The sequence below is a fragment of the Grampus griseus genome, assembly GCF_964374135.1.
Source record: "Grampus griseus genome assembly, chromosome: 4".
Taxonomy (NCBI): domain Eukaryota; kingdom Metazoa; phylum Chordata; class Mammalia; order Artiodactyla; family Delphinidae; genus Grampus; species Grampus griseus.
In genome coordinates, this window is record NC_138997.1 from 74,009,097 (window position 1) to 74,033,761 (window position 24,665).

General features: G+C 40.6%; 1 protein-coding gene across 1 annotated transcript in view; it reads right to left on the reverse strand.

Annotated features, from left to right (window-relative positions):
* Window positions 1-1,737: 1,737 nt before the first annotated feature.
* ATP10D (ATPase phospholipid transporting 10D (putative)) overlaps window positions 1,738-24,665 on the reverse strand; it is a gene marked incomplete at its 3' end in the record, with an annotated part of 93,087 nt that continues 70,159 nt past the window's right edge. Inside the window, exons 10-16 of the mRNA XM_082654024.1 lie at window positions 21,828-22,060; window positions 14,550-14,738; window positions 11,846-12,455; window positions 11,114-11,220; window positions 8,747-8,873; window positions 6,986-7,170; window positions 1,738-2,103 (exon numbers count right to left, since the gene is read on the reverse strand). Coding sequence (XP_082510150.1) covers window positions 1,738-2,103; window positions 6,986-7,170; window positions 8,747-8,873; window positions 11,114-11,220; window positions 11,846-12,455; window positions 14,550-14,738; window positions 21,828-22,060 — 1,817 coding nt within the window. The remainder of the gene's footprint in view (window positions 2,104-6,985; window positions 7,171-8,746; window positions 8,874-11,113; window positions 11,221-11,845; window positions 12,456-14,549; window positions 14,739-21,827; window positions 22,061-24,665) is intronic.

Consider the following 24,665-nt stretch of genomic DNA (forward strand, 5'->3'; position numbering starts at 1 on the left):
CCAGGGGCTTGAACAATTCACTCGTGTATATGCTCATTCAATAAGATAGTTGAACAAAATTTCACCCTAATCCTGATACTTTATTCCAGCAACTTGAGAAGAGATTGCTATCTTTTCTCTCAGGTTGCTAACAGGATAAGATATAAAGGTGGGAATTTTCAGTAGCTGTACCAACACCCTGAGGGGAGATGCTACCTGAGACTGAAAATAATCCAGGTGGAAACAGAGACTATAAGAGATGGCTGAGTTCATCTTGCTAATGTCTGAGCTTTGGAGTGTCTCAGAGCTTAATCTCACCCTGTTTCTCTTCTCCACTTACACTCATTTTTTTGGTAATCTCACTGATAATACTATCGGGGCTTTAAATATCACCATTAGACTTACAATTCCCAAATTTATGTCTCTAGCCAATTCCTCATTGCTAAATTCCAGACTTTATCTCCAGCTGCCTACTTGACTCACTGTTTTAGACATCTAATGGATTTCTCAAACTTAACATGTATAAAACCCAACTCCTGCTTCCCCGACTCCATCTCAGTAAATGGCAGCTCCGTCCCTCTGTTCTCGAGACAAAACCTTGACGTCCCCCTTGACCCCTTCTATTATATAACATATCCAATCCGTCAGCAGATATCAGCAGCTCTTTCTTCAAACCACGTCCATTATCTTACCACATCCCACCACCTCCTCTGCTCCTACCCGCGCTCGAGCCACAATCATCTTTTCCCTGAATTATTTCAATAGCCGCTCAACTGGTCTCCTTCCTTATGTCCTTACAACCCGGTGGCTCCTCTCAACACAGCAGCCAATGTGATCCTTTTCAACTTAAGGCAGCTCACGTCCCTCCTCTGCTCAAATACCTCCTGTGGCTCTCTGTCTCTTCAGATAAAAGCCAAAATTTCTAATGGCCTCCAAGACTCTACAGGACCTGGTCGCCTGCCACCTCTCTGTCCTTCACTAACCTGCAGAAAACTCCTCCCTTTGCTCAACCTACTTTGGGTTTGAACACACCAAGCATGGTCCATTGTCTTCTCTGCCAGGAATGTTCCCCCCCACACCCCCAGATCTCCTATGGCTCCCTTATCATTTCCTTCAAGTCTCTGCTTACACACAACTTTATCAGTAAGACTGTCTCTGAAAAAATCTATTTAAAATAGAAGTCGCTTCCGCCTCCCCCAATGCTCTGCATCACCTGACTTTGCTTTATTTTTTTCAATAGCATTGGTCACTATCTGCTCTTATATTTTTATACCTTTTTTTCCCCCCACTTTTTACTGCATCACCCTCCTCCTATACGTAAGTTCCTTAAGGAAAGGTACTTTGTCAGTTTTGTACACTCTTGTATCTCCGTTGCCTAGAAAAATGCCTGGTACATAGAAGGCACTCAATAAATAGCGGTTGAATGAATAAATAAATGAACTGTTCATATTCTTGAATTTAACTTTCTCGAAGGCAGAACTCATGAATTTTTCAGGTCTCCGATTCAGTACATTACCCTCCTTAACCCAGATGATTTGGGGATCTGACATGTACCACAGAGTCCTATTATATCGTTTTCCATGTCACATCTCTACCACCTGGTTCATAAGAGGAGGCCAAATAGGTGATGGAGGGGAAAGGGGAGGGAGTGAGGGGACGGAGGAGAAAGAAGGGAGGAAAGGGGAGGGAAAGCAGGGGAGGAAAAGGACAGACCGAGAGAAGGGCAAACGTGTACAGAAGAAAGGACAGACAGAAGGATCAGCCTCTGGTGTGACACGAAAGTGAGAAGTGCAGGGCTGGGTTCCACTTCCACTCACCGATGGCCAAAGTCATCACCCGGAGATGGCTTCGAACCAGTTTGACCACTTCACTCTTCTGCAGGGGCGTGGCTCGGCAGCAGACCACAGCATGGCAGCGAGCAGCCAGCTCCAGGAACCGCCTCTGCAGACTCTCCTGCAGGGCAAACTCCAGGGTCCTCCCATTGATAACGAGACCAGCTCGCAGCCCTGAGTCCGGGGGCGCGGGAGGCTGGTGGAAAGCCTCACTTGATGCTTGCTCTGGAGAAGCTGGATTTTTCTTCTGAAGTTCTTTCAAGATCGTGTCCATCAGCATCTCACAGGCATTCTTGAAATGAGAGGCAAAGACAGTTAGCCTTGGGGCTCCCCTGCTGGCCACATCCAGCTATATTTATCATTGCTATTCTTTAACATTTGCTTCATCAAGTCAACCCCAGGGAGTGAATAATCGGTTACTTTCCAAGACCTCACAGCGCTTCCACAGAGACTTCTGTGTGTATATGGGGACAGGATAAAAGGATGGGGTGCATCTGACTTCCAACTGTACAATGCAAAAATAGTTTTAGAATTTCTTTCTTTATTTGTGCAATTTACCTTCTCAAACCATGAATCTCAAAAGCCCTTCGGTCTCATTCTCTCATTTACTACCTGCTTGACTTTAAGCAAATTAATATAACCTCTGAGCCTCAACTTTCTCATGAGAAAAATTCAAACGTCTACATCGTAATTCATTGTGAGGAATAAGTGAAACAATATTGGGTTAGCCAAAAAGTTCGTTCGGGTTTTCCGTACGATGTCTTGGAAAATCCCAAACAAACTTTTGAGCCAACCCAATACATGCACAGCTCCTAGTGTAAAGCATGACACAGCAGAATTTAAAACAGTAATAATTATTTTTCTCTTCTTTTTTTATCTTTGTTGTTTTTTTTTTGCGGTACGCGGGCCTCTCACTGTTGTGGCCTCTCCCGTTGCGGAGCACAGGCTCCGGACGCGCAGGCTCAGCGGCCATGGCTCACGGGCCCAGCCGCTCCGCGGCATGTGGGATCTTCCCAGACCGGGGCATGAACCCGTGTCCCCTGCACTGGCAGGCGGACTCTCAACCACTGCGCCACCAGGGAAGCCCTATTTTTCTCTTCTTTGATTCAACATATTCACTCACTTACTATTTACTGAGAAGCTACTGTGTACTTGAAAAAAATTCTAGGTGCTGGAGATATATCAATGAGCCAGAAATCCCCACCCTCACCGAGTTAACATTCTGGTCGATGTTCTTAGTGGCCTTATCCCATTTGGTGTGCATACATCCCTCCACTCTCCTCACCCCACGCTTGTTAGGAAGCTCTTTGAAGACAGACAGCACTTTTAATTTACTTTCAAAACCTTCCTAATGCCTAAAAGAGGGCCACGTTAAGCACCCAATAGATATTCATTAGATGAATTCTACTCGAGAACATGAACAATAAACTTATACAGAAATTATTGTGTCAAGTGACCACTAAGGACAGAGGCAAACAAAATCCTGGAACGGTGCATTTAAGTTTATACACTAAGCCTGAAATAGTTTATTCATGAAAGAGCCCCTCACACTCAGAGGCCATTTACTCTTATTTCAAATGCTATTTTATCAAGCATTTCTCAACCCAAAGCAAAATAAGATGGGAAGTAGGTATGAATACGTAGGCACACAGACACAACAAATACTTAACAACCACATAAACTATAAACAAGAGATTCAACTTCAAACTGGAGCTACCTGGCAACCTTTACCACGAGAATAAATCTGATCCCATACACCTCAAAAGCCCCCATGGAAAAGTATACAAAGATGAATCAAAGATGCTCAGCATAGAATAGTAAAAATATATTTTTAAAAACCTTCCAAACTTTGGTTACATTAAAATGGTATATTTAGAAGGTGACATACCCTGCAGTCACTGAAAATCAAGACCTCTACTAACATGACATGACGGTTAAGATATTTGTTAAGTGAAAAAATATAGCCATAATACTATACAACCGTATACATACAGTCTGTATAGCATTCATATGCTCATACTGCAGGGTGCAGTTTGACTGGATGCCCTTCAAGATATGCATGTCAATTACCTGGTTTTACGACTGTAGATTGATTCTAGATATTTTTATTCTCTTATTTGAGTACAAAAGTGTTTAGTTGTATAAATTAACTATATTTTCTTTATAGAAAAAATATACATACACACATATAGTCAATCTTCATTATTTGCAGATTCCATATTTGCAAATTCACCTACTTGCTAAAATTTACCTGTAATCCTACGATAAAGGTGCTTTCTTGGTCACGTGTGGACACGCGCAGAGTGACGGAAGATCTGAGTCATGCAACACACACCTTTCCAGCTGAAGCTGAGTGAGGTGATGACTTAGGTCAGCTCCCACGCTGTAAACAAGTGCCCTTTTCACTCTCCGTCTGGTGACACATTTTTTGCAGTTTTGTGCTTTCTGATGGTGATTTCACTGTTTATAATGGCCCTAACTGTAGCCCTTCAATGCTGTCTAGTGTTCCTATGTACGGGAACGCTGTGATGTGCCTTATGTAGTAAACGTGTGTTAGACAAACTCCGTTCAAGCCTGAGTTATATGCTGTTGGAGACAAACTTCGTTCAAGCCTGAGTTATACGCTGTTGGTCATGGGTTCAATGTTAATGAATCAACTATATATGTATAAAATCACACATATATAATATGTATAAAATTATATATATGATTATATATAATATATATACAAAATTATATATGTAATATATGATTATATACATAATATATATGATTTTATATATATATATATATTAAAAAGAAACATACATGAAACAAAGTTATGTATTGATTGGTTGATGAAAGTGTTCTGACCAGAGGTTCACGGGAACCTAATCCTTCATTTCCCATAGGGGCAATGGTTCAGTTTTTACTACTTCAGTATTTCAGCAACTTCATAGAACTTAACTCCATGAATAATGTATTTATACAGATAAATAGATATAGGTTATATAATATGTATCATAATACCAAAAGCATGCTTGACAAGTAATCAGCTGTCAGTGCTTAGGCAATTCACAACCTTTTGAAGTCTCAGGCTATAAGATGGGGATAATTTTATCTGCTCTACTAGTTATAATGGTCAAATGAGATCATGTATGAAAAAGGCTTTTACAGATTCTAAGAAACATGAATATAAAGAGTTACTATCTCGGAAGAAAATTTTAAATGAAATGAAAATAAAACTGAAAAAATTAAATGATGAATCCTGAAAGGGAGTAAATAATCCAGGATATGAGTCTATTAAGAAAAGAATCGAAATTTATGAGAACAGAAATTATGTAAGGTTTGTAAGTGGCTACATTTACCATAACCTAATTTGCAAATTTAGGAACCAAAGTTGATGGAAACCTGTAAAGTTGAGGTACTACACTATAGATATGATTGGACAATCCATCGGTTGCCAGGTGGCCCACTTAAAATGTCACAGGAGCAATGTTCTTCGCTAAACAACAAATTGGGCTCATGACCTTCAATTCCATTTTTAACTCTTAGCATATGAGGGGTGGAGAGTGGGAAAAAGAGAAAATAATACAGTGACTGAGCCCCTACTATGTGCTTGGGATTTTATATGCATCGACTTGAGTCATTATAGAACTCAATTAAATTATGTTCACTCACTGTGTTCCGTTTAGTTATCTGAAAAATTGAGGTGAAATACCTACTGATAGCAAAAAAATCTTTTGTATTTAGAGCAGTCCACAGTGGATACTCTATAAAGACTTGAGTTGGTAGTTTTAAATACCTTTAACCATAAATTGTATATTTATAAATAAATTTCATAATACTAATGATTTTACTGCTCACAAAAATGGCATAGTCAAAACTGAACACAAATGATTTATTACTTTTACTTTTAAAAGTTCATTGAACCCCTTTCATCTGCCAGGCACCACATTAAACAGTTTATATTTTCCCATTTCATGCCCACAACATCCCTGTGAAATAGACATTACTCTCACATTACAGGTAAGAAAATGACTCAGGAGGGGAACTCGCCAAGGTCACATACCTGGTCACTGGCAGGCTAAGCATTTGAATCCAGGTCTTACCAGACTTAGGGCGCTTCCATTTTAGTGACTAAAATGACCAAGCATTTTCTTGTGCTCGCTCCCCAGCTGAAACTGGGATCTGCCTGGTGGCTATGCTTGTGGGTCCCTGGGCCACTGTCAACTGCCAAGGAGAACTCACTCTGTGTTGAATAAGGAAAATTCTCTTTCCTCAAAATGTACCATCTAGTTGGGTATTGACTGAGGCCTGACCATAAAAACATGGCTAACCAAACGTGGCAGCCTGTGACCAAGACCCAAGATGTGATCCAGGTGAGAAGCTCTGGAGGATTTCTGAGGCAGGTTGCTATGACAGAATGGATGTGACTGATAAAAGGATGACAACTGAGGAAGGAAGGAGGAAGGTTTTCCAAGCAAATTAAACAGTATGCACAAATCTCAGTGTCACTATACTAGGAATCTTCTGAAAAAAATAAAATGCCTGTTTAATTGATTAGAACATCTGTATTAGAGATTAGTGGCAGGGGTGGAGGGAAGAAGGGGTATTAGAAAAATAGGCTGAATCCAAATTTCTTAAATTCCTTCTCCTCAAAAAAAAGGAGCAAAAAAATTCCAAAATCCCTTTTTTCCCTGCCCTTAAACAGTTCTTCCAACTTTTGATATTCTCAGGTGCACTAGCTAAGATTAACCACTAGAGGGCAGGATTAGCCTCTGAGCCTAATTTTAGAATTACCAGGAAAATACTTATTCACCTGACTCCAACCGAAATCATTACTTCTCCTCAGCTTGAAAGGGGGGTAGATTTCTGTCCCAGACCTTGACATATTTTGTCATCATGGTCTAAATCTTGTCAAATCAGTGATAATTCAATATGGAGTGGGGGTGTGGGAAAGGCAAATAAAAAGGAAATTTTCTTTCAGGGTCTTTATTCAGCAATGATTCCTTTGAATCATGATATTTTCCAAGCCTTTAGAAGAACTAAGCAAGCTAGGTTGCTGGATAGAAGCACTAGTTATCAAGGAGCTAATGGTTATTGGTTTTTCTTTCTCCTTATAGCCATCACATCACAAGTATTCCGTTGGCTTTGAAAACACAAAAAGACTGGCTTGATCTCAGTAAACATACCTTACTTTCAGTATTGAGGATGAAAAGCTTGTCCTCTGGCTCCAGTAGTTTGCACGCATAAGCAATATTGACAGCTGTCTCCTGTTTGTCTCCTGTCAGCATCCAGATCTTGATTCCGGCTTTGTGAAGGGCTTCTATAGACTCGGGGACCCCCTCCTGCAGACGGTCTTCAATGCCAGTAGCACCTAAAAAATAACCAAAATGCAACAGGGCTTGTAAGAAACACAAAAGCCAGCTGAAGCTCATCTAAACTATAATTGAAGCCTATCTGTTAGCCGACCCAATCCTGAACTACACAAAAGGTTCCAGTAGCTTCAAGGGGTCCAAATGAAGCGTGAAGACTCAGACCAAAATCGTATACAAAGTAATATTTTGGGAAGAAAGCCTTCGCAATCAATGAGTTTATCAAATTTACTTGCTCTCCTTTTGGCTAGCTTGCTTCTCTGTAAATTGAGGGGGTTTCATTCAGTAACTTATATATCCTTACTCTTCAATTTTATAATTCCATGATACTCCCGAGGGTAAGGGTAGGCTTTTAAAGACTGTTCTGGTCAGTAACACGTATTATCTATTTGTAATGCCCTTTCATATTATAAGTCCATAATTCCCTTTTCTGTAACAACTGAGGCTATGTTTTAGAATTCAGAAGTTTTACAGATTTTTAAAAGGTAAGAGGATATATGTATCATATTTTATAATATCTGGTAATCACGCACATTAGTATTTTTTAGCAAAACTTACAAATTACAACATTCACACTAATTAGGATACTAAAGACTTTAAATTGTCTTATCGAATCAGGCCTGATTTTGCTGCTAAATGAGTTTTGGCACTAAACTCACAAAGCAGTTTTGAGTTTGGAACTGCAGATGAGGAAATGTGAATCTGTACCACTCACACTGTCACGGAGAAATGACAGGAGGAAGATCATTACTTTACTGGCTAGAGACCAAGTTAGATCATTGTTTTTTCTCTGAAGCAGAGGCACAGAGCTCAGAGACCGGTGTTTTGGTGTGTTAGTACTCTAAGGCTGTGTTCCTCAACCTTGGCTGCCTCTTAGAACTACTTGGGGAGCTTTGAAAAATTCAAATGGCCACACCACACATCAGACCAATTGAAACAGAATCCCTGGGCAGGCATCGGTATTTTTTAAAGTGCTCCAGGTGATTTTAAGATGCAGCTCTATCTGAGACAACAGGTGTCAGGTGTGCAACTTTTAGTTGAAACCAGGAAGTAAGAGAAGAGAGACAAATTTCATTAGCCCGGTTGCAGGCACAGAATAAAGAATATGGGCCCTGGAGCAAGGTAGATCTGAGCTTCTCCCCAGCTCTGCCAGCCACTAGCACGTGACTTTGAACGAGTCATTAAACTGCTCTGTGCTCCAAGTTTCTTCTAAATAAAATAGAGATTTGTTGTGCAGATTCAAAACGACAACACATATTAAATACCTTATCCAATGGCTGGCAAGAAACTTGAGCGTTCCTCTCTTGAACCAGGGTATTTAATTGGCTTTGTATTCTACGTTAAAGCATTGAATTTTTAAATGATCTTAAGGATGACCAGCCTGCCACAAATGAAGTCTAAGTTCACTGCAGTGGAAAATGGACTGGAAAGGATTGGAAGCAGGGTAGAAGTCAAACTGGACAGGGTGGGCAGAACCACATGTATCTATTAGATCAAAGTGGAAAAAAAGCCACTGGTGAGTAACTAATTTACAGACATCAAGTGTTTTTGAAAATTCCCCCTTCGGACAATACCTACCAAGTAAAGTTAGTTTGTTCTCCAACCTCATGGCAGATTCAAGTAGTAATTCTTCCCTGTTGTCAATGCTGGTTTCAGCTAAAAAATGATTTCTCAGCCACTCTGCATATTCAGTGTCACTCATGACCTATGAGGGGGAAAAAAAGCTATGAGGCAGGCCATGTGATGAGCCTATGGTATTTCCCTCTCTGGGTTCACTCAGGCCAGGTCCAAATCCTCACACTACCCAGTCACAAGCTTCCCGAGCTCTGTGATCAGACTAGTGTAACACAGAGGATGGATAGACCCTGTAGCTCAGAATCTCTGGGAAATTCTAGGCACCATATAAGATGAAAGTAGGTTAATCAATTAAACCAGGGAGTATGCAGTTGGGAGAAAGGAGCCACTTGAAAGTTAAATTCAGGGTTATTCTAATGGTGCAGTTGAAAAAGTGGTGTCCCGTACTCAATGTCAGGTATTATATAGCTAGCAACACCTTTGATTTCTTTTGATGGTTGGTTTATAGGGTGAGTTATCTGTAAAGGTTAAAAGAAAAAGGAGGCCAAATGGGTGAAGCACGGAAGTTCTCTTCCAAACAAAAAATTAAGTGGAATTCCTGGAGAAGGAACCAATGATAGATTTTCCTTTGTCTTCAGGTTGCTGTAATGGGAGAAATCTACTTTCAGTTCTTATAAAGCAGCATGCAGTAGAGGGAGTGAGGCAATTTCTCTATCTACTCATTCTTGCCCACAAGGTAATTTGATTTGGGAGAATCTGACATCTATTGGGCTACATTTTTATCAGGGCAGGACCATTCCACTGAAAAGGCAGAAGGTCTGTTTCGATCTTGAATTCTTCATTCTTCTTACAACTGTGTATGAGGCAGGCTTTTGATTCTCCGTGCAGCTGGCTGACTAAGTGCCTCAGAGTCTACACCGGATCCCACTTTCCCTAAGGCAGTTCCCAAGAACTAGAATTTGGAGAAGAAATGAGAGATGCCTACATTGGCCTCAGGTCCTAGCTAGTCTCCAATTCAGTTCTCCCAGGAGCTCTATTGTTTGGGTGCTACTGGACAGCCATTAAAGCATTGATACTTTGATCTACGTGTATCTCTCAGTCTTCTCTACCAGCCAGAGCCCAGAATGAAGGAGAGAAAATTGATACTTTGGCTTCTAACACAGCAAAAATTAACTGTAGAGCTCAGAGCCAGGGAGGGAAAAGACAACAGAACGGGTAGGAGGTAGTTATGGAGAAGAGGGAGAGAGTTGGCAAGAGGAGCCTCCCTGGTTCTTCTCCAATATTTCCCCTATGTGGGCTGATCTGATTGTTCTCTGTTTCTTTTCCTTCAATGTTCATCATAGCTCTGTTATATCTTGACAACAGACTCCCTTCCCTCCCCCATAAGCATATCCTTCTCTTGCACTAGCCCTTACTAGACTCTCCTTCTCCAACCTAAGTAGACTTCCGCACCTTCTCCTGCCACTGCTCTACTCTGAAACAATGAGTTACCTGAGTTTGTACTAAAGGAAGAAACCCTATCTAGGTGTGCAGCTGGGGATGCAGTTGTGGCTATGGCTGTAGGGATGGGGACGTCTTGGCTTATCAATGAGGGAGGGTAATATAAGGGTGTAAGGCCTTGCATATAGCTTCATTACAGCTGAGCAGCTTGACTTGGTCAATACCTAGGCCATACCCCACTGGCCAAGTGGCACAAAAAACTTGACCAATTCACTCTTAAAAGGCTTCGTATCTCTGTTTCTCCCATGCCCCCAGGGGTGGTTCTGGTAGTAATACCCCTCAAATCACTTCTTGGAGCTCTGTCTTCTTTCTTATTACTTAAATTTTTATCTAGAAAGGATACACTATGTCCCAGGATTATTCTCAATAGAGAATGATAAAAACTGAGATAATATTTAGGAAATTTACCTGGATTTACAGATAAAGACTTATGAGCCCACCAGGAAAAAATATCAAGAACTTATAAGTGGAAAATTAAGGCCAGTCTCCAGCCTCATTCTTTGCAAAGCACATTTAATGCTGTAAGATAGAGGAATGATATTTGCAAGGTACTCAGAGAAAGAGAGTAGGATCCAGGGATGTTTATTCCCAGTCATACTGCAGTTTCCACACAAAAGCACTCGAATATATTGAAACATGGGAGAACTCAGACAATATAACTTTCAGGCATCTTTCTGGCAAAATACTTTGAGAACAAACTACAACCAACCAATATATAAGGAATAAAGAAGCGATATGAAAATAGAGCCCAGTGACCCAAAAACTTTTCCCGATGCTTGGATCAGGGTTTGATACGCGCTCGTTTTCGTTAAATGATAGTGGAGCTAGGAAGGAAGGAAGCCAGACGACAGGCACACGGAGCAGCCTTACCCTCTTTGCTACACACAGAGTGCGCAGGCCTCGCTTGGTGTAGGCATCCAGGTGCTGCTGGGTTTTCTCCCTTAACATCATCTGTTGTTTTTCCAGACCTGGTCCATCTAAAATAATTAACACACGTGTTCCCACCAGTTTGCCCAATGACATATTTTTTAAAACAATGGTAACTTAACCCACAACAAACAAAAGGTCTTGTAGTTCTGAATCCCAAATGTGCGTTTATAAAAGGGACCCCTCAGAATAAATCATTCCCTTGTCTCTTTTGCCCTGGGGAGAGAAAAGTACCAAGAACTTAATACAAACACCATTCCCACACCATCGATAATGACTGTCACAATGATTATAAGGATGCTGGCTGTCATTTATTGAGCATTTACCATTTTCTAGGCTCTGGTCAGAGGCGCGGCACATATTGCATATAGTATATCATTAAACCTCTCAGGAACCTATAAAGGAGGTACCATAATCCCCACCTATTGAAGGCAAAGGACAGTTAGGTAACTTTATCAAGACATAGCTACTGTCAGAATCCAGATTTGAACCCTGTCTATGTAACCCCAAAACTTAGGTGCTTTCTCACCAGATCCTAGGCAGCTTCCCCTACACTTCACCAAGGGTGACGGATCCCTACAGATCTGCTTGTTTGCCTTTATAAATCCCTTGAGAGTGGCCCTTCGATCTCCAAGCCCTTCCTATCACTTCCCTCTCAGTCCTGTATGAACCCACCTGGGGAAGCCACTGAGAGCAACTCCATGATCACAGAATCAGCGCCCTTTGTATACACCACGACTTGGTTGGAAATGGGGTGCCGGACCACAACAGACATTCTTTTTCTTACTGAGTCGAAGGGCAGGATGTGTAGGAGTTGAAATGTTAATGGTCCCAAAGCAGCAAAGTCCACCATGACCTGCTCCGGGGTCCGGGACTGCAGAGTGCACTGGTAAGCCCGGGCGGCATATACTAAGGCCGCTTCATCCGGGCTCTCAGCCTCATAACACAGGCTGCAGGCCAAGGGCTGTCCAGGGAGGGATTCCACCTTGCCGTTTGTGACATCCACATTGCTGTCTTGCTTCTCAGTTTCTATGCGACAAGCTGAGTTACCAGAGCCCTGGGGACTCTTGCTGCTCTGGGAGATCTCTTCCTCCACAGGTGAAGCTGGTTTCATTCGACTAAAGAGAGAGAGTCTGCTCACAAAGGCATTTGGGACCCCAGAGGATGACTCTTTCCCACTGGCAAGAGATGGTGAACTTGATCTTCGGACAGACAGTCTCTGGAAGAGGCTTTTAATCTCTTCCAAAGACTTAATGGGCATTGCATGCAGAGAAGAGAGTCCAATCTAGGAAAGATAATATGGGAAGGTCTCAATAATACAGTCAAAGGCAGTTGGTAACAACTGTGAGGTCAAACGGGGGGAAAAAAGGAGATATGAAGAGTTACCACTCCCTCACATAGCAGCCTGCTTCATACTTACAACTGCCGCAGGAAACGTTAATAAAAATAAAAATAGCCATGATGAAAAAGATGCACTAATGTTGATGGCATTGTGAATTTCAAAACCACTTAGGAAGAAAACTGATAGCAAAAGACATAAAATGCTACATTGCTAGCAGTGGGCATACGTATAGCAAATTTCCCTAATGAAATAACTTAAACTATAAAAAATTAATAATCTTTATTATATGCATCCTAGCAATAACAATTTAAACATTACAAGCAAGGATTTAATAATAGCAAATTAGAAACATCTTAAAATGTTACATAACATTTAAAGGTCAAGTTTATAAAGATTACAGGGCACTATTGAAAAAGCTAAAAAGAATAGTATTAAAAAACAGTATAAAAACAAATGTATCATAATACACATTTAAAACACTGGAAGAAAGTAAATCGAAAGATTAACAAAATGTATATTTTTCTTTTATTTTCCAGGTTCTAAAAAAGGTTGTTAATGTGACCTTTTAAGCAAAGTAGGCCAATAAACAAAGTAGCTCACACAAGAAATTTCTTCTAGATCTTAACTCTTATCAGTGATTAAATTTAGAATTTAATAACTAATTGGGATGACCAATTAATTGAATGCTAAAATTTTCTCATTTAGAAATGCCCAAGGCATTAAAGAATTTTCTCCTAATAAGTATTAATTTTATGATAGTTTGAGGGACTCAGGCTGGTCAATTTTCAAACTTACTGGCAACTCAAAAATGAAAAGTGAAACTCAACCACAGATGACGTTTCTGTACTCCACATGAATTCTGATTAACTCTTTATTCATTGCCTTTCTGTCACTACCTTAAAATATCATGAGGCTTAGGCTCTTATATGTCTACAGAGATTTTCTTTCAGGCTACAGAATATTATATTCTTTGGGGATAAGGCAACTATATTTCTTAAACAGAAAACGCCAAAAGATGTCTATATTGGAAACGGATGTATATGAAAAAGTGTTACATGGGGAGAAAAACAGAACATCCAGTGAGTTATCCTCTAACTATGTAAGTTTTCAAAGAGCAAATTTCTAGTTGAAATCTTATAAAAATACAGTTTCTGATCAAATGAAAGCTTAATGGAAAGTAAAACATTTTTATGTTAAAACTGACCACCTCTGAAGTTGCCAAGAGAAAATGATCTAACAGAAAATTAAAATTTAACTGGGTTGTGCCGCAAATTGAATTTTAAATAGATGTATGCAAAAGGGGAGATAGTTATATTCAAGGAAGATAGCACAGCAAGCGGTAAATCACCAGTCTCTAAAACAAGTTTTTCTTTTTAATTGAAAATGAATTTTCCATGGATTCTAAGCTACAAAGAGACTTTAAAAATCCAGCTTGTGTGGGAACTGCAGAACCTTGGTATATTATAGATGTATTGGATTTTAGAGCGATTGAGTTTACATTACCCAACTGGTACATGAAAAGGGACATTATCATTAAACATGATAATGAATTTAATACTTTATATTTTGCTTGATGTAGTGCATATGTTGGAGGTTTTAGAAGTTTCACAGAAAGCTTCAAATTTGGTAAGCAAACTAAAGCAAAATGAACAGAGTCATATTTTCCAAGAACTGTTCTCATCAGCTATCCTCCTAGAGGCGAAATAGTATAGTAGCTCTGAGCCATACTTCCTGGGTTCAATCCTATCTCTCCCACAAACTGGTCCTGTGACCCTGGGCAAGTTACTTAAGCTCACCTGTAAAATGGGGAACAGTAGAGTAACAGCACCTAACTCATGGGGCTGTTGGGAGGATTAAACATATTAGTACCAGTAAATCACTTAGAACATCGTAAGTTCAGAGTACAGATTAAGTAATGTATAAATATTACCTGCTACTATTGTTAATTACGATCCACATAATAAGACGACATAACAAGTACATTTAAACCCAAAATTCTCTTCTGGAAGGTGACCCTTGTTTGCATTAGAGACTCACCTTTTGCCGTGGTTGGTTAGGAGCAGAAACCACTACTGTGTTGCAAATTGCCAAAGCAATAAAGAAGTCGATGATGTACAGAGTCTCCAGTGGTGGATCTGGGATAGTCTCATCCAGTGGGGTAAAAAGCTGAGGTGTAATCTGACTAAACTTGTCCAAAAGCCTGGTGTCTGGTACCACATCTGTTTCCTGAAGATCCAGAAAGAGAAAGTGTTGTTACAATAAGTACCTAAAAATACGAGTTTTAAATCTACGTGAGCTTTTCTAACCAGAATCTGTGAAGCATGAGACAGTAAACTTTATTCTTCTAAAAAAGATTTAATGGACACGGTGTCATGGGATGTGGGAATAGGGAAATAAAAGAGAAAAAAATTAAATAGAAAATTCAGAATGCATAATATGAATGGAGACTACCTTGACTATTAACTCAAAGTAAGCAAGAGAGGAGCAATGCCTTTCACCAAAAACTAGCTGAGTGAGTTTTCTTATTTTGAAATACACAGGGCAGAGCTATATTTTATTGTGTCTAGGATTCTACTTTGGGCATATATTCATCCCACAGCAACTGATGAATATCAATTCTTTTAAAAGTGAGGGCGTTATTCATACTATGTTATTTTAACAAAATATTTTACAGCTCAAATCACTACTATTGTTAAAAACCAACCCTCCGAAATAAAATTACTATAAGCACGCTAACAGAGTTCATCCGTATTTCCTGGTAATATGCTACAAGACACTAATATCCAAGGGTCCCTCTAAGAGATTTCTGATCATCAAATATTTTTGGCAACTGTGCCCTATGCCCCTCTCTTTTGTACAATTCCATTTACAAACTGGCTTTAAGAAGTTTGCTTACTGGGGGAAAATACTTCATTTTGTTAAACACGGTACTTCTCACTCTTATTTAGAAGTACTAGTTTTAATGAAAGAATGTTGTACTAGGAATCTGTAGTATGCAGTCAACTGCTTTACAAATTTTTCAGATGAGTCAAAAAAAGGGGCCATCTCCTCTGAATCGAGTTTTCACAAAAGTGCCACTGTATTCTAGAGGAGTCCTGACTGCAGAAAAGCCAGGAGAGGTGACGGAGAGAAGAGAGTAAAATACGGAGATGTGTGGTATTAGATTCAGAGTGACCGTGGCTTGCATCTTATGCTTAGGAGTTTGGTGAGATGTAGCACAGCCTCAATAAGAAAAGAGCACAGGCTGGGAATCACATGGGTTTGGGTTCAGGTCCTAGACCCACTGCATACCCTCTAGGGGCCTAAGGCTGCTTACTTAACCCTCTGAGCTTCATTTTCCCTCTTCTGAATAATGGTAAAAAGTACACCTACCTCACAGGGTGGCTGTATAAAGTAAATGAGAGAATGAGTGACCTGAGACCAGCACAACAGAAACCCAAATAATTTAATGTTCCTTCTCCTTCTCGAACGATACACTCACCTTCAGGCAGGTTACCAGGCTAACGATGGGTTTCAAAGGTCCCAGTTTTCTGCTGTCACAAGGCATTCTTAAATTTCTATCTAAAAACAGCATCTCTTGCTCCGTGATATTCGACTTAGCAAAATTTGAACCCTGTTGCAGTTTGATGGAGTTCGTAAGCACTTGTAATCTGATGGCCGTTCATTAACGAGTTGGCCACATTTCCTCCCGCGTCTCACACATAGTAACACTGAGCCAGTGCCTGTGCTGGGCCCTCAGTGACTCAGAGAACCACCCTTTCCTTGAGGACCCCCTTGCCAAAGTCAGCAGAAGAGAGTGGCAACATCTGAGACTTCTTTCTCACTCGATACTCAGGAACCTTGTTGCATAGGATTAATGAAGGTCTATGATGATACTGTCATCTAGTGAGTGTGACAGACGCCATGGGTTGGAGCAATATTTCCAGAGGCATCCTTCTCAGAATGTTTATGCGAATTAAGCAAAACCCCAAGGAGTTCCATACTGAAATAAATTTAAGAAATGTTTAAACAGTGCTTTATTGTAGCACTTCTCAGAGCGTTTAATGGGTACCAGGAATCTCCAAGAAGAGGCTAGTATGTGCAGGTCTCCCTAATTTTATTTTTTAGGGACGTTTGTTCTTTGGAACGTGATTAGGATTGAGTTAGGGACCTTAGAAGCAAATAGTGATTTCATTGTGCCAATGATCTCCGCATTGACTAATAACTGGCTTCAGAACATAAGGACTCTACTGCATTTTGAAGTTACTCTAAGGCTAATGAAGATTTGTAACTTCCGTCTTTGTGACAAAGACATAAGTCAATCTAATAAGTCATTTGGGGAATTGAAGAACCTGTGCTGTGATCATGAGAATAAAAGAGATCCTGGAGCTGACCAAAGCTGGGGCTCTGGTCAGCAAAACTGTGTTTATAAAAAGTACTGTCAAAATAAATGTAAGAAACTCCGGACCATACAAGACCCTAGAAGCATCATAAAATAATATAAAGAAGAGCCCAGAAGAAGATTTAAGGAAAGATACATGTCAAAATGAAACTGCAGGAACAGAATGTTCTTCCACTTTAGTTGCTGTCTCTAAAATAAGTTAATCCCTAGTGACTAAGATATTCAGTTGCTGAATTGAGGAGAAAGTATAGTGTTATCACATGCAATTCTTATCTGTAAGATCATATCACAGGTGTTTTTACCTAAGATCCAAATTTTCCTCATGGAGACCTTCTATTACAAAATTGACTTTTGCTCTTTTTTTTTCTATAATGGACAGATCCTACCTTCTCTGAACTCTGATTACTCCAAGAACCAGGCCCAAACCATCCAGCTTTAAATGATTCCATGCATATGTACTCTCCCCACAGGGTGTGTAAGTTCCTCTAAAGGAAGGACCATATCTTATAGATTTTTGTATATTTTTTTAAATTGAAGAATAGTTTATTTACAATGTTTCAGATGTACAGCAAAGTGATTCAGTTGTATCTATATCTATTCTTTTTCAAATTCTTTTCCATTATAGGTTATAAGATATTGAATATAGTTCCCTGTGCTATACAGTAAATCCTTGTTGCTTATATATTTTATGTATAGTAGTTTGTATCTGTTAATCCCATACTCCTAATTTAACCTTCTCCCCTTTCTTCTTCCATAACCGTTTGTTTTCTGTCTGTGAGTCTATTTTTGTTTCATAAATAAATTCATTTGTATCATTTTTTTAGATTCCACATATAAGTGATATCATGTGATATGTCTTTCTCTGACTTACTTCACTTATTCTGATAATCTCTACGTCCATCCACATTGCTGCAAATGGCATTATTTCATTCTTTTTTATGACTGAACATTTCTTGTAGATTTCTGGATCCCCAACTCAGTAACTGGTACATGGATAAGCCATAAAATGTTATTGCTGTACGTTACTATCAGACACTTGCTGGTTTTATATTCCATAAAGAAGGGGGTGGAGAAACAGATTGAAAAGATGTTACTCCTTGGAAAGCAAATACATAAACCCCTCCCACTTGACCTCAAATAGACTTTTTTTTAATGCAGAGAAAACGTGTACTCCTAATTAGGGAATACAGAACACAATGTGGACAGCTTCCCATAATTGAACTAAGCCTTATCTATTTCATGGTGGGAGTCCAACATCTTGTCCTCATTTTAGATAACATCTGGCTACTTGAAATTTTAGATTTACCCCCATGATTCACATTATGCTTTCCTACCAGCTTGCAGATTTCACATTCCCCTTTCTTTCTTCCTCTCTCCCTCCCTTCCCCCCTCTCCTTTCTTTCTTTCTTTTTTCACCCTATATAAATCCAAATTAAACAAGCAAATGTTGGCCAAGACTTCTCTGCCATCTCATAGTGTCTGCCAAAGCTTTTGGGTAGCCTTACTATATATACTGAATGTTAAGTTTGTTTTAAAATTGAGTGATTAGGACGCATTTTAATTGTTTATGCGAAATCTAAAATGTCCACGGTTTAATAATGGACAAAGATACTCCGTGTGGGAGATCAAGTTGACCAAGCTCTAATACTGTGCTCTACTCCCCACCTAGCTCCACCTGTACCTGAGGGTTTTATTTCATTTCCCACTGCCATCCTCACTTTAAATATAGACACAAATGCCTGCTCCTTCAGATTCCTAAATACCACAGACCTGAAGAAAAAAGACAAAGGCCAATAACTGCACATGGACAGCTCCTCCTCCACACGATGTTCTCCCCAGTTCTGTGGTTCTGAGCCTTTGCACATGCTACACACTGTCTGCCCCAAGTGCTTTTCCTTCATTTTCTACTGTGTAACCCCCTACTCATTAGTCTAATCATAAGTTACGTTTTATCTCTGTTTTGCAGCCTTTCTTGATCTCTTCTCGCCCCGTAGAGTTGATCATTCCCTTCTTTGTGCCCTCACTATACTCTGAATTAACTACCATTACTGCATCTTTAATACAGGGTTATCTTTATTTACTTATATGTCTGCTTCCTCTACCTAGAACAAAGCTGAAGGCTGGGGGCACGTTTTATTCATTTATATCCCTGGTCTAGTATTATGCCATTGTCTTCCATTAGTCCATTCATTAATTCACTCCTTTTATAAACATTTATTGTTGATCTATGGTGTCAGGCACTCCTCAAGGAAAGAGGGGTGCACAGAAGAGATGGGATCCCGGGTATGTGGAACTCACATTCTAGGTAGGGGAAGCACTAACCTCTAAACATATAAGTAAATTGCTTCTAGATTGAGACAAGAGTGGGAGGGATGGAATGTACTTTGGATTGCGTGGTAAGATTTACTGAGGAGGTGACATCTGAGCTGAGACCTCAGTGAAAAAAAAGGAAACAGCCATATAGAGATCTAAAAGGGTAACACTCCAGGTAGAATGAATAGCATGCTTGCTGAATGAAAACTTCTAGAGGATTAAAGAAGCATAAAAACACTGACTTAGAAAGTTAAGGCTTCTGTTTCTAAAATAGGTCACATGAACCCGGGACTCACGGTCCTCAATGACATTCTAACTCCCAAAGCCGGCACACCCTGGCCGGCACCCTGACCTCAGATCCTCGCTCTCTGACTCTCACCTTGCCTCCCCCATGAAGGGCGCCATCTTCCAACCTTCCACTTCTGGACATCACAGCTCTCAGTGTGCTCTCAAGCTGGTGTTCTCAACCTGGGCTCCATGGATGGACTTTTAGAATCATATGCACAATTTTTACGGATGCTAATTTTTCAGGTCAAAGGATCTATAGCTTTCTCAAAATAATCGTTAGTCTCCAAGAAGGATAGAATCGGCTTGTCTAGAGTAAGAGTGAGAAATGGTCTCATAATTCAAGGAAGACCTCTTTATCCTATATGTAAGGGTGTAGTATTGAAAACACAAAACAGAACAGCAATCCCAGAGCATCTATATAATCAGCATGACACATGGCACTGGAGTACAGGGCAAGTGAAAACATGAACTGAATGGGAAGACTGAGCCTGTTGAGCAGTTTCATGTAACCACCTTCACGATACCTTATTGAGAGTGGACATGCAAGGCACTGACCTCAGATGCCGGGGATTCAAGATGATTTAAGTCCTTGCTCTCAAGAAGCAAGGTCTATGTCAGAGGCAGAAACAAGGCCAATGTCATGAGGACTAAGGGACTGAAGGGCAGGAGGGACTGTGTAAACAGAACTTAGAAAAGACAGTCTGAGAAATCTTCAGGAGAAATGATATTTAAAGAAGGAAGTATTTCATCAGATCTGGTAGACAGAGGTAGGCAGTGAGGGGAGAATAAGTTTTAGATGGGAAATGGTACAAAAACCATAATGACTTTAACCTAGGAAACAATCCTTTGTTCCAGGAAGAGCGTGAGGCTGGATCAGGAAACCACGAGGGAGACCATGACACAGTCCAACCTGGTTGCTAATACCCTTGACTTCCAACCAAACATGTGTCACTATGTGGTTAACTTCAGGTGGGTAGGAAATAAAAGATCACCAGGGCTTCCCTGGTGGCGCAGTGGTTGAGAGTCCGCCTGCCGATGCAGGGGACACGGGTTCAAGCCCCGGTCCGGGAAGATCCCACATGCCATGGAGCGGCTAGGCCCATGAGCCATGGCCACTGAGCCTGCGCGTCTGGAGACTGTGCTCCGCAACGGGAGAGGCCGCAGCAGTGAGAGGCCCGCGTACCAGAAAAACAAAACAAAAGATCAGCAGAGGAATGGGCAAAATTGATAAAATAGAAGAAAATAGATACCTATTTCTGATACAGCCTGAAAATCAGTACAGAGAAGAGGTGGTGTGCATTCTCCCCCCACCCTTTTTTTTCAGAAGTTGGAGAAAAATTAAGTCCAGATGTTTGGCATAGCTTGACATATGGCAATGATAGAATATAACAGGTATGATATCCTTAGAGCCACAGAAATGCACAGGACGAATTGCAGTGAAATGATCTTCCTAGTTGCTGAAATTGTACATTTGGTGGAACTTTGAAAAGAGCCAGATTCCCCTCAAGGCCTTTCCAGGACGAATGAGATCCCTGGGGTCTATTCAGATCATATCTCTACTCTGAAATTCTATATAAATTCAATGGAGAAACACAAAGTTTCCCCAAAGCTGTTTCTTTCTTGTTATGTAACTTATTTCAGAGGTCACCAACTGCTTACCAGTCTCACAGCTGGGGAATCTTCATCTTGGTTAACACAAGAGTTAATGAAACGTGGAAGGCAGTTGAATTTTATAGAATTTTAAGTATAGCAAAATGTTTGATTTCTAATTCTTTCACACGAGTATTTTTCCTCTTTCCCATCTTCCACATGGTCCTTTTTCTATGTTTTCCCCTCAGGACTCAAGAACACACCCTGTTGAGCTCTGATATAGAAATATTAGAAAATTACCTTCTCAGGACTAGGAATGGGGAAGAGAGCACAGATTTGGTGGATCTGGGGAAAGACTGCAAAGAGATAAAAAGGCCTTGGAGGATACCAAAAGGCTTTTGAACTTCCCTACCAGTTAGACACACTTACCTGTCTATAGATTCCTCTGTGGTAGTTTTGCTGGTTCTGAAAGTGAGCCATGATCCTTAAACCAAGGCTACTTTTCTCCAGGCTATCAACCCTGGCCAGAAATATTATGTTTTTCCTGAAATGATATACTATCTCTCAACACTGAATTATCTCCAAAATTAGGATATTGTATGTGGCAGTCACACTGAGCTGCACTTATGCAGTCTCCTCTCAGGTAGAAAAGACAACAACGTTTGGCTCTATTATAATTACGAGGATGTTCTTTCGTTATTAACCGTGGACAGACAAGATTCACGTCATGCATTCACACTTACAATGGGGCTACTGAAAGCAGCCTGTCTGGAATGAGGGACTTCACTGGCTCCACTTCCTAGAGCAAAACAGCTCCCAGTAAGATGATCTGAGGATATACTTCCTAAAGGTCCACTGCGAACCATCCTGCAGCTGGGGGCCCCTGGTTTCGCCATATTGCTGAGGGAGCCACTGGGAGTGTCAGCAGAGTCTTCATCTTCAGAGGCAGCTTCCTGATAGGACTCTAGCCTCTTGGCTGAGGGATAAAAATCACACTGGGTCATTCCCTGAGAGGAAACTCTTGCAGGTTGAGTATGTCAGGCATTTACTTAAACAGCTATTTCACACCATCTCCTCCCATTTTAAACCTGGCCTCCAAACTCCTCCAATACTGAGTGAATGGACTTACATCATTGAGAAAAGTAGAAGCAATCAGAGAGGAACTCCCTTCTCTCCCCATGGTCAAATCTACCAACCTATCTGCATCTGTACCCAAACTCTCTGCCCTCCCTCATACTACTAGGGATGAAGTTTCAAACACCAAACCCTGCACTGTGATCTGCATGCCCTTCTCAAGCGCTTCACTCTTAACGACTCTCCCCTCTTTTACTTTGTCTCTCAACCAGCCTCATGGCTTTCTGTATCTCTCCACGGACACTGCTCTTGTCAAGGTTGTCAATGAGCTAGCTCCAAGTTACCAAACCCAGTGACTGCATCTATTCATATCTTTTTTGAATTCTTAGCAATATCCAACGTCCTCTCCTTTCAGATGTCTCTTTCGGTTTCTCTTGATACCACGTGTACTGTTTTTCCTCCTGCTTCAGTGCGGCTACTTCTTAGTTTCTCCTGCTGTCTCCTCTTCTCCTCAGTCCTCAGATACTGGATGGCTGCAGGAGCTCCTTCCCTTCACTACCTATATACTCTTCTTGGTGATGTCATCTGGTCCCCCCCACCTTTGAAATATCATCTCTGTGCACAAGACCCCCAAGCCTATTCCTTCAACTCTAACCTCTAATTAGAATTTAGACTCAGACATCCAACTCTCTACTTGACATTTCCAGTTGGATGTCCATGAGGCTCTTCCAGCAGATATCTGCATGGCTCACCCCCTTACAACTTCAAGGAGACTTGGAGGTATCCCTTTGTCAATGAAACCTTCCCAGATCTAACCACACTGTTTGTTACATATCCTACCCCAGCACTTAGCACCATCTACACATCATATACCTTATTTTTAATTTTTTGAATCATCCATTACAATATAAACTCCAAAAGGGCAAGGAATTTTGTCTTTTGTTAATCTGATATTCCTAAAGCCCAGAGAAGGGGGTGATACATACGCAATAAATACTTGTTGAATAAATAAACAATGGACATCTTAAATTTGGTATATGGTAAATGTAGACTGCTTCCTCTCTTCCTCCAAATCACCACCCCCGCCTCAATTACTCTTTCTCTGGTCTTTCTCATCTTTGTAAATGGTACCTAAATATCTACCTAGCTATTAACACCAGAAATTGAAGATTCTCCTTGATTTGTTTTTTGTTCCCTACGCCGCCCCCCACCCCCACATTCAGAGCATCACCAACAGCTGTCTATTATTCATCCAAAATATATCCCGAATATCTAAACTTCTCTTCACCTCCATTACCTTAATCCAAGCCACCATCATTAAAACAGTAGCTAGAGTGATCTTCTAAAACATAAAGCAGAGCAGACCACTCCCTGCACAAAACTTTCCAGCGGCTCCACAGTTCCTTTAGAATAAAATCTGACCTTCTTATCCTGGTGTACCTAACTCAAAATGATCCAGCCTAGGCTGACCTTTCTTTTTTTTTTATGGTACGCGGGCCTCTCACTGCTGTGGCCTCTCCCGTTGCGGAGCACAGGACCGGGGCACGAACCCATGTCCCCTACATCGGCAGGCGGACTCTCAATCACTGCGCCACCAGGAAAGCCCCTGACCTAACTTTCTTGCCGCTCCTTCTTCTGCACTAAATCCAGCCTCACTGGCCTTTCTTTCTTTACTTTGAATATTGCCAACCTCGTTTCAGTCTGAGGACCCCTATACTAGCTGCTCCCTCTGACTGGAAGGTTTTTACCCCCGAATTCAAAGATCATGTCATTCAGATCTAGTCTCTGATATCCCCCTTAGAGAAGCCTTGCTCAACCATCCAAAGTAGCCTTATGCTCATTCTATATTATATCACCCCATGATAATTTTCTGCATAGCACTTTTCACTATTTAATATTTTTTATTTAAAAATTAATTTATTTGTGACGATTTTCTCCGATATAAGTTCTATGAGAGGAGGGGCCTTGTCTGTCTTGTTATATGTGCTTGTTTGGATTGCTAGTTGCCTGTATTCAGGCTAAGCCTAGCTACTGAATAAAGTATAGCTTTTGGCAAGTTAATTTATAAAATAAAGAATATCTGCATATCCTATTTAATAGTTTTTGTCTATACTTTTTAAGGACAAGGAAAGGCTAAGATTCTGGGTTCTAGAACTAACTCTTCCGAAGACTAAGTGGCTTTTCAGCAAATCACTTGCTCTTTCTAGGCCTCTGTTTTCTTATTAGAAGAATGAATAATCTGGACTCAATGACTTCAAGATCCTTTCCAGTTCTGCAGTTCTGTAAGTTTCATTATATTCTCTGCCTAAAAAGTACAAACTATTTCCCTGTATGACATTTCAGCTTCAAAAACAGATACACTTATTGTGTCCCAGACATTCTGAAGTTCTCCATCCTTACCTGTGCCTTTGCTCAGGATGTCCATTCTCTTCCTTTCTACTTACATCAATCTTGCACATCTTTAAAGGCTTGGTTCAAATGCCAGTTCCTCACTGAAGACCTCTGTA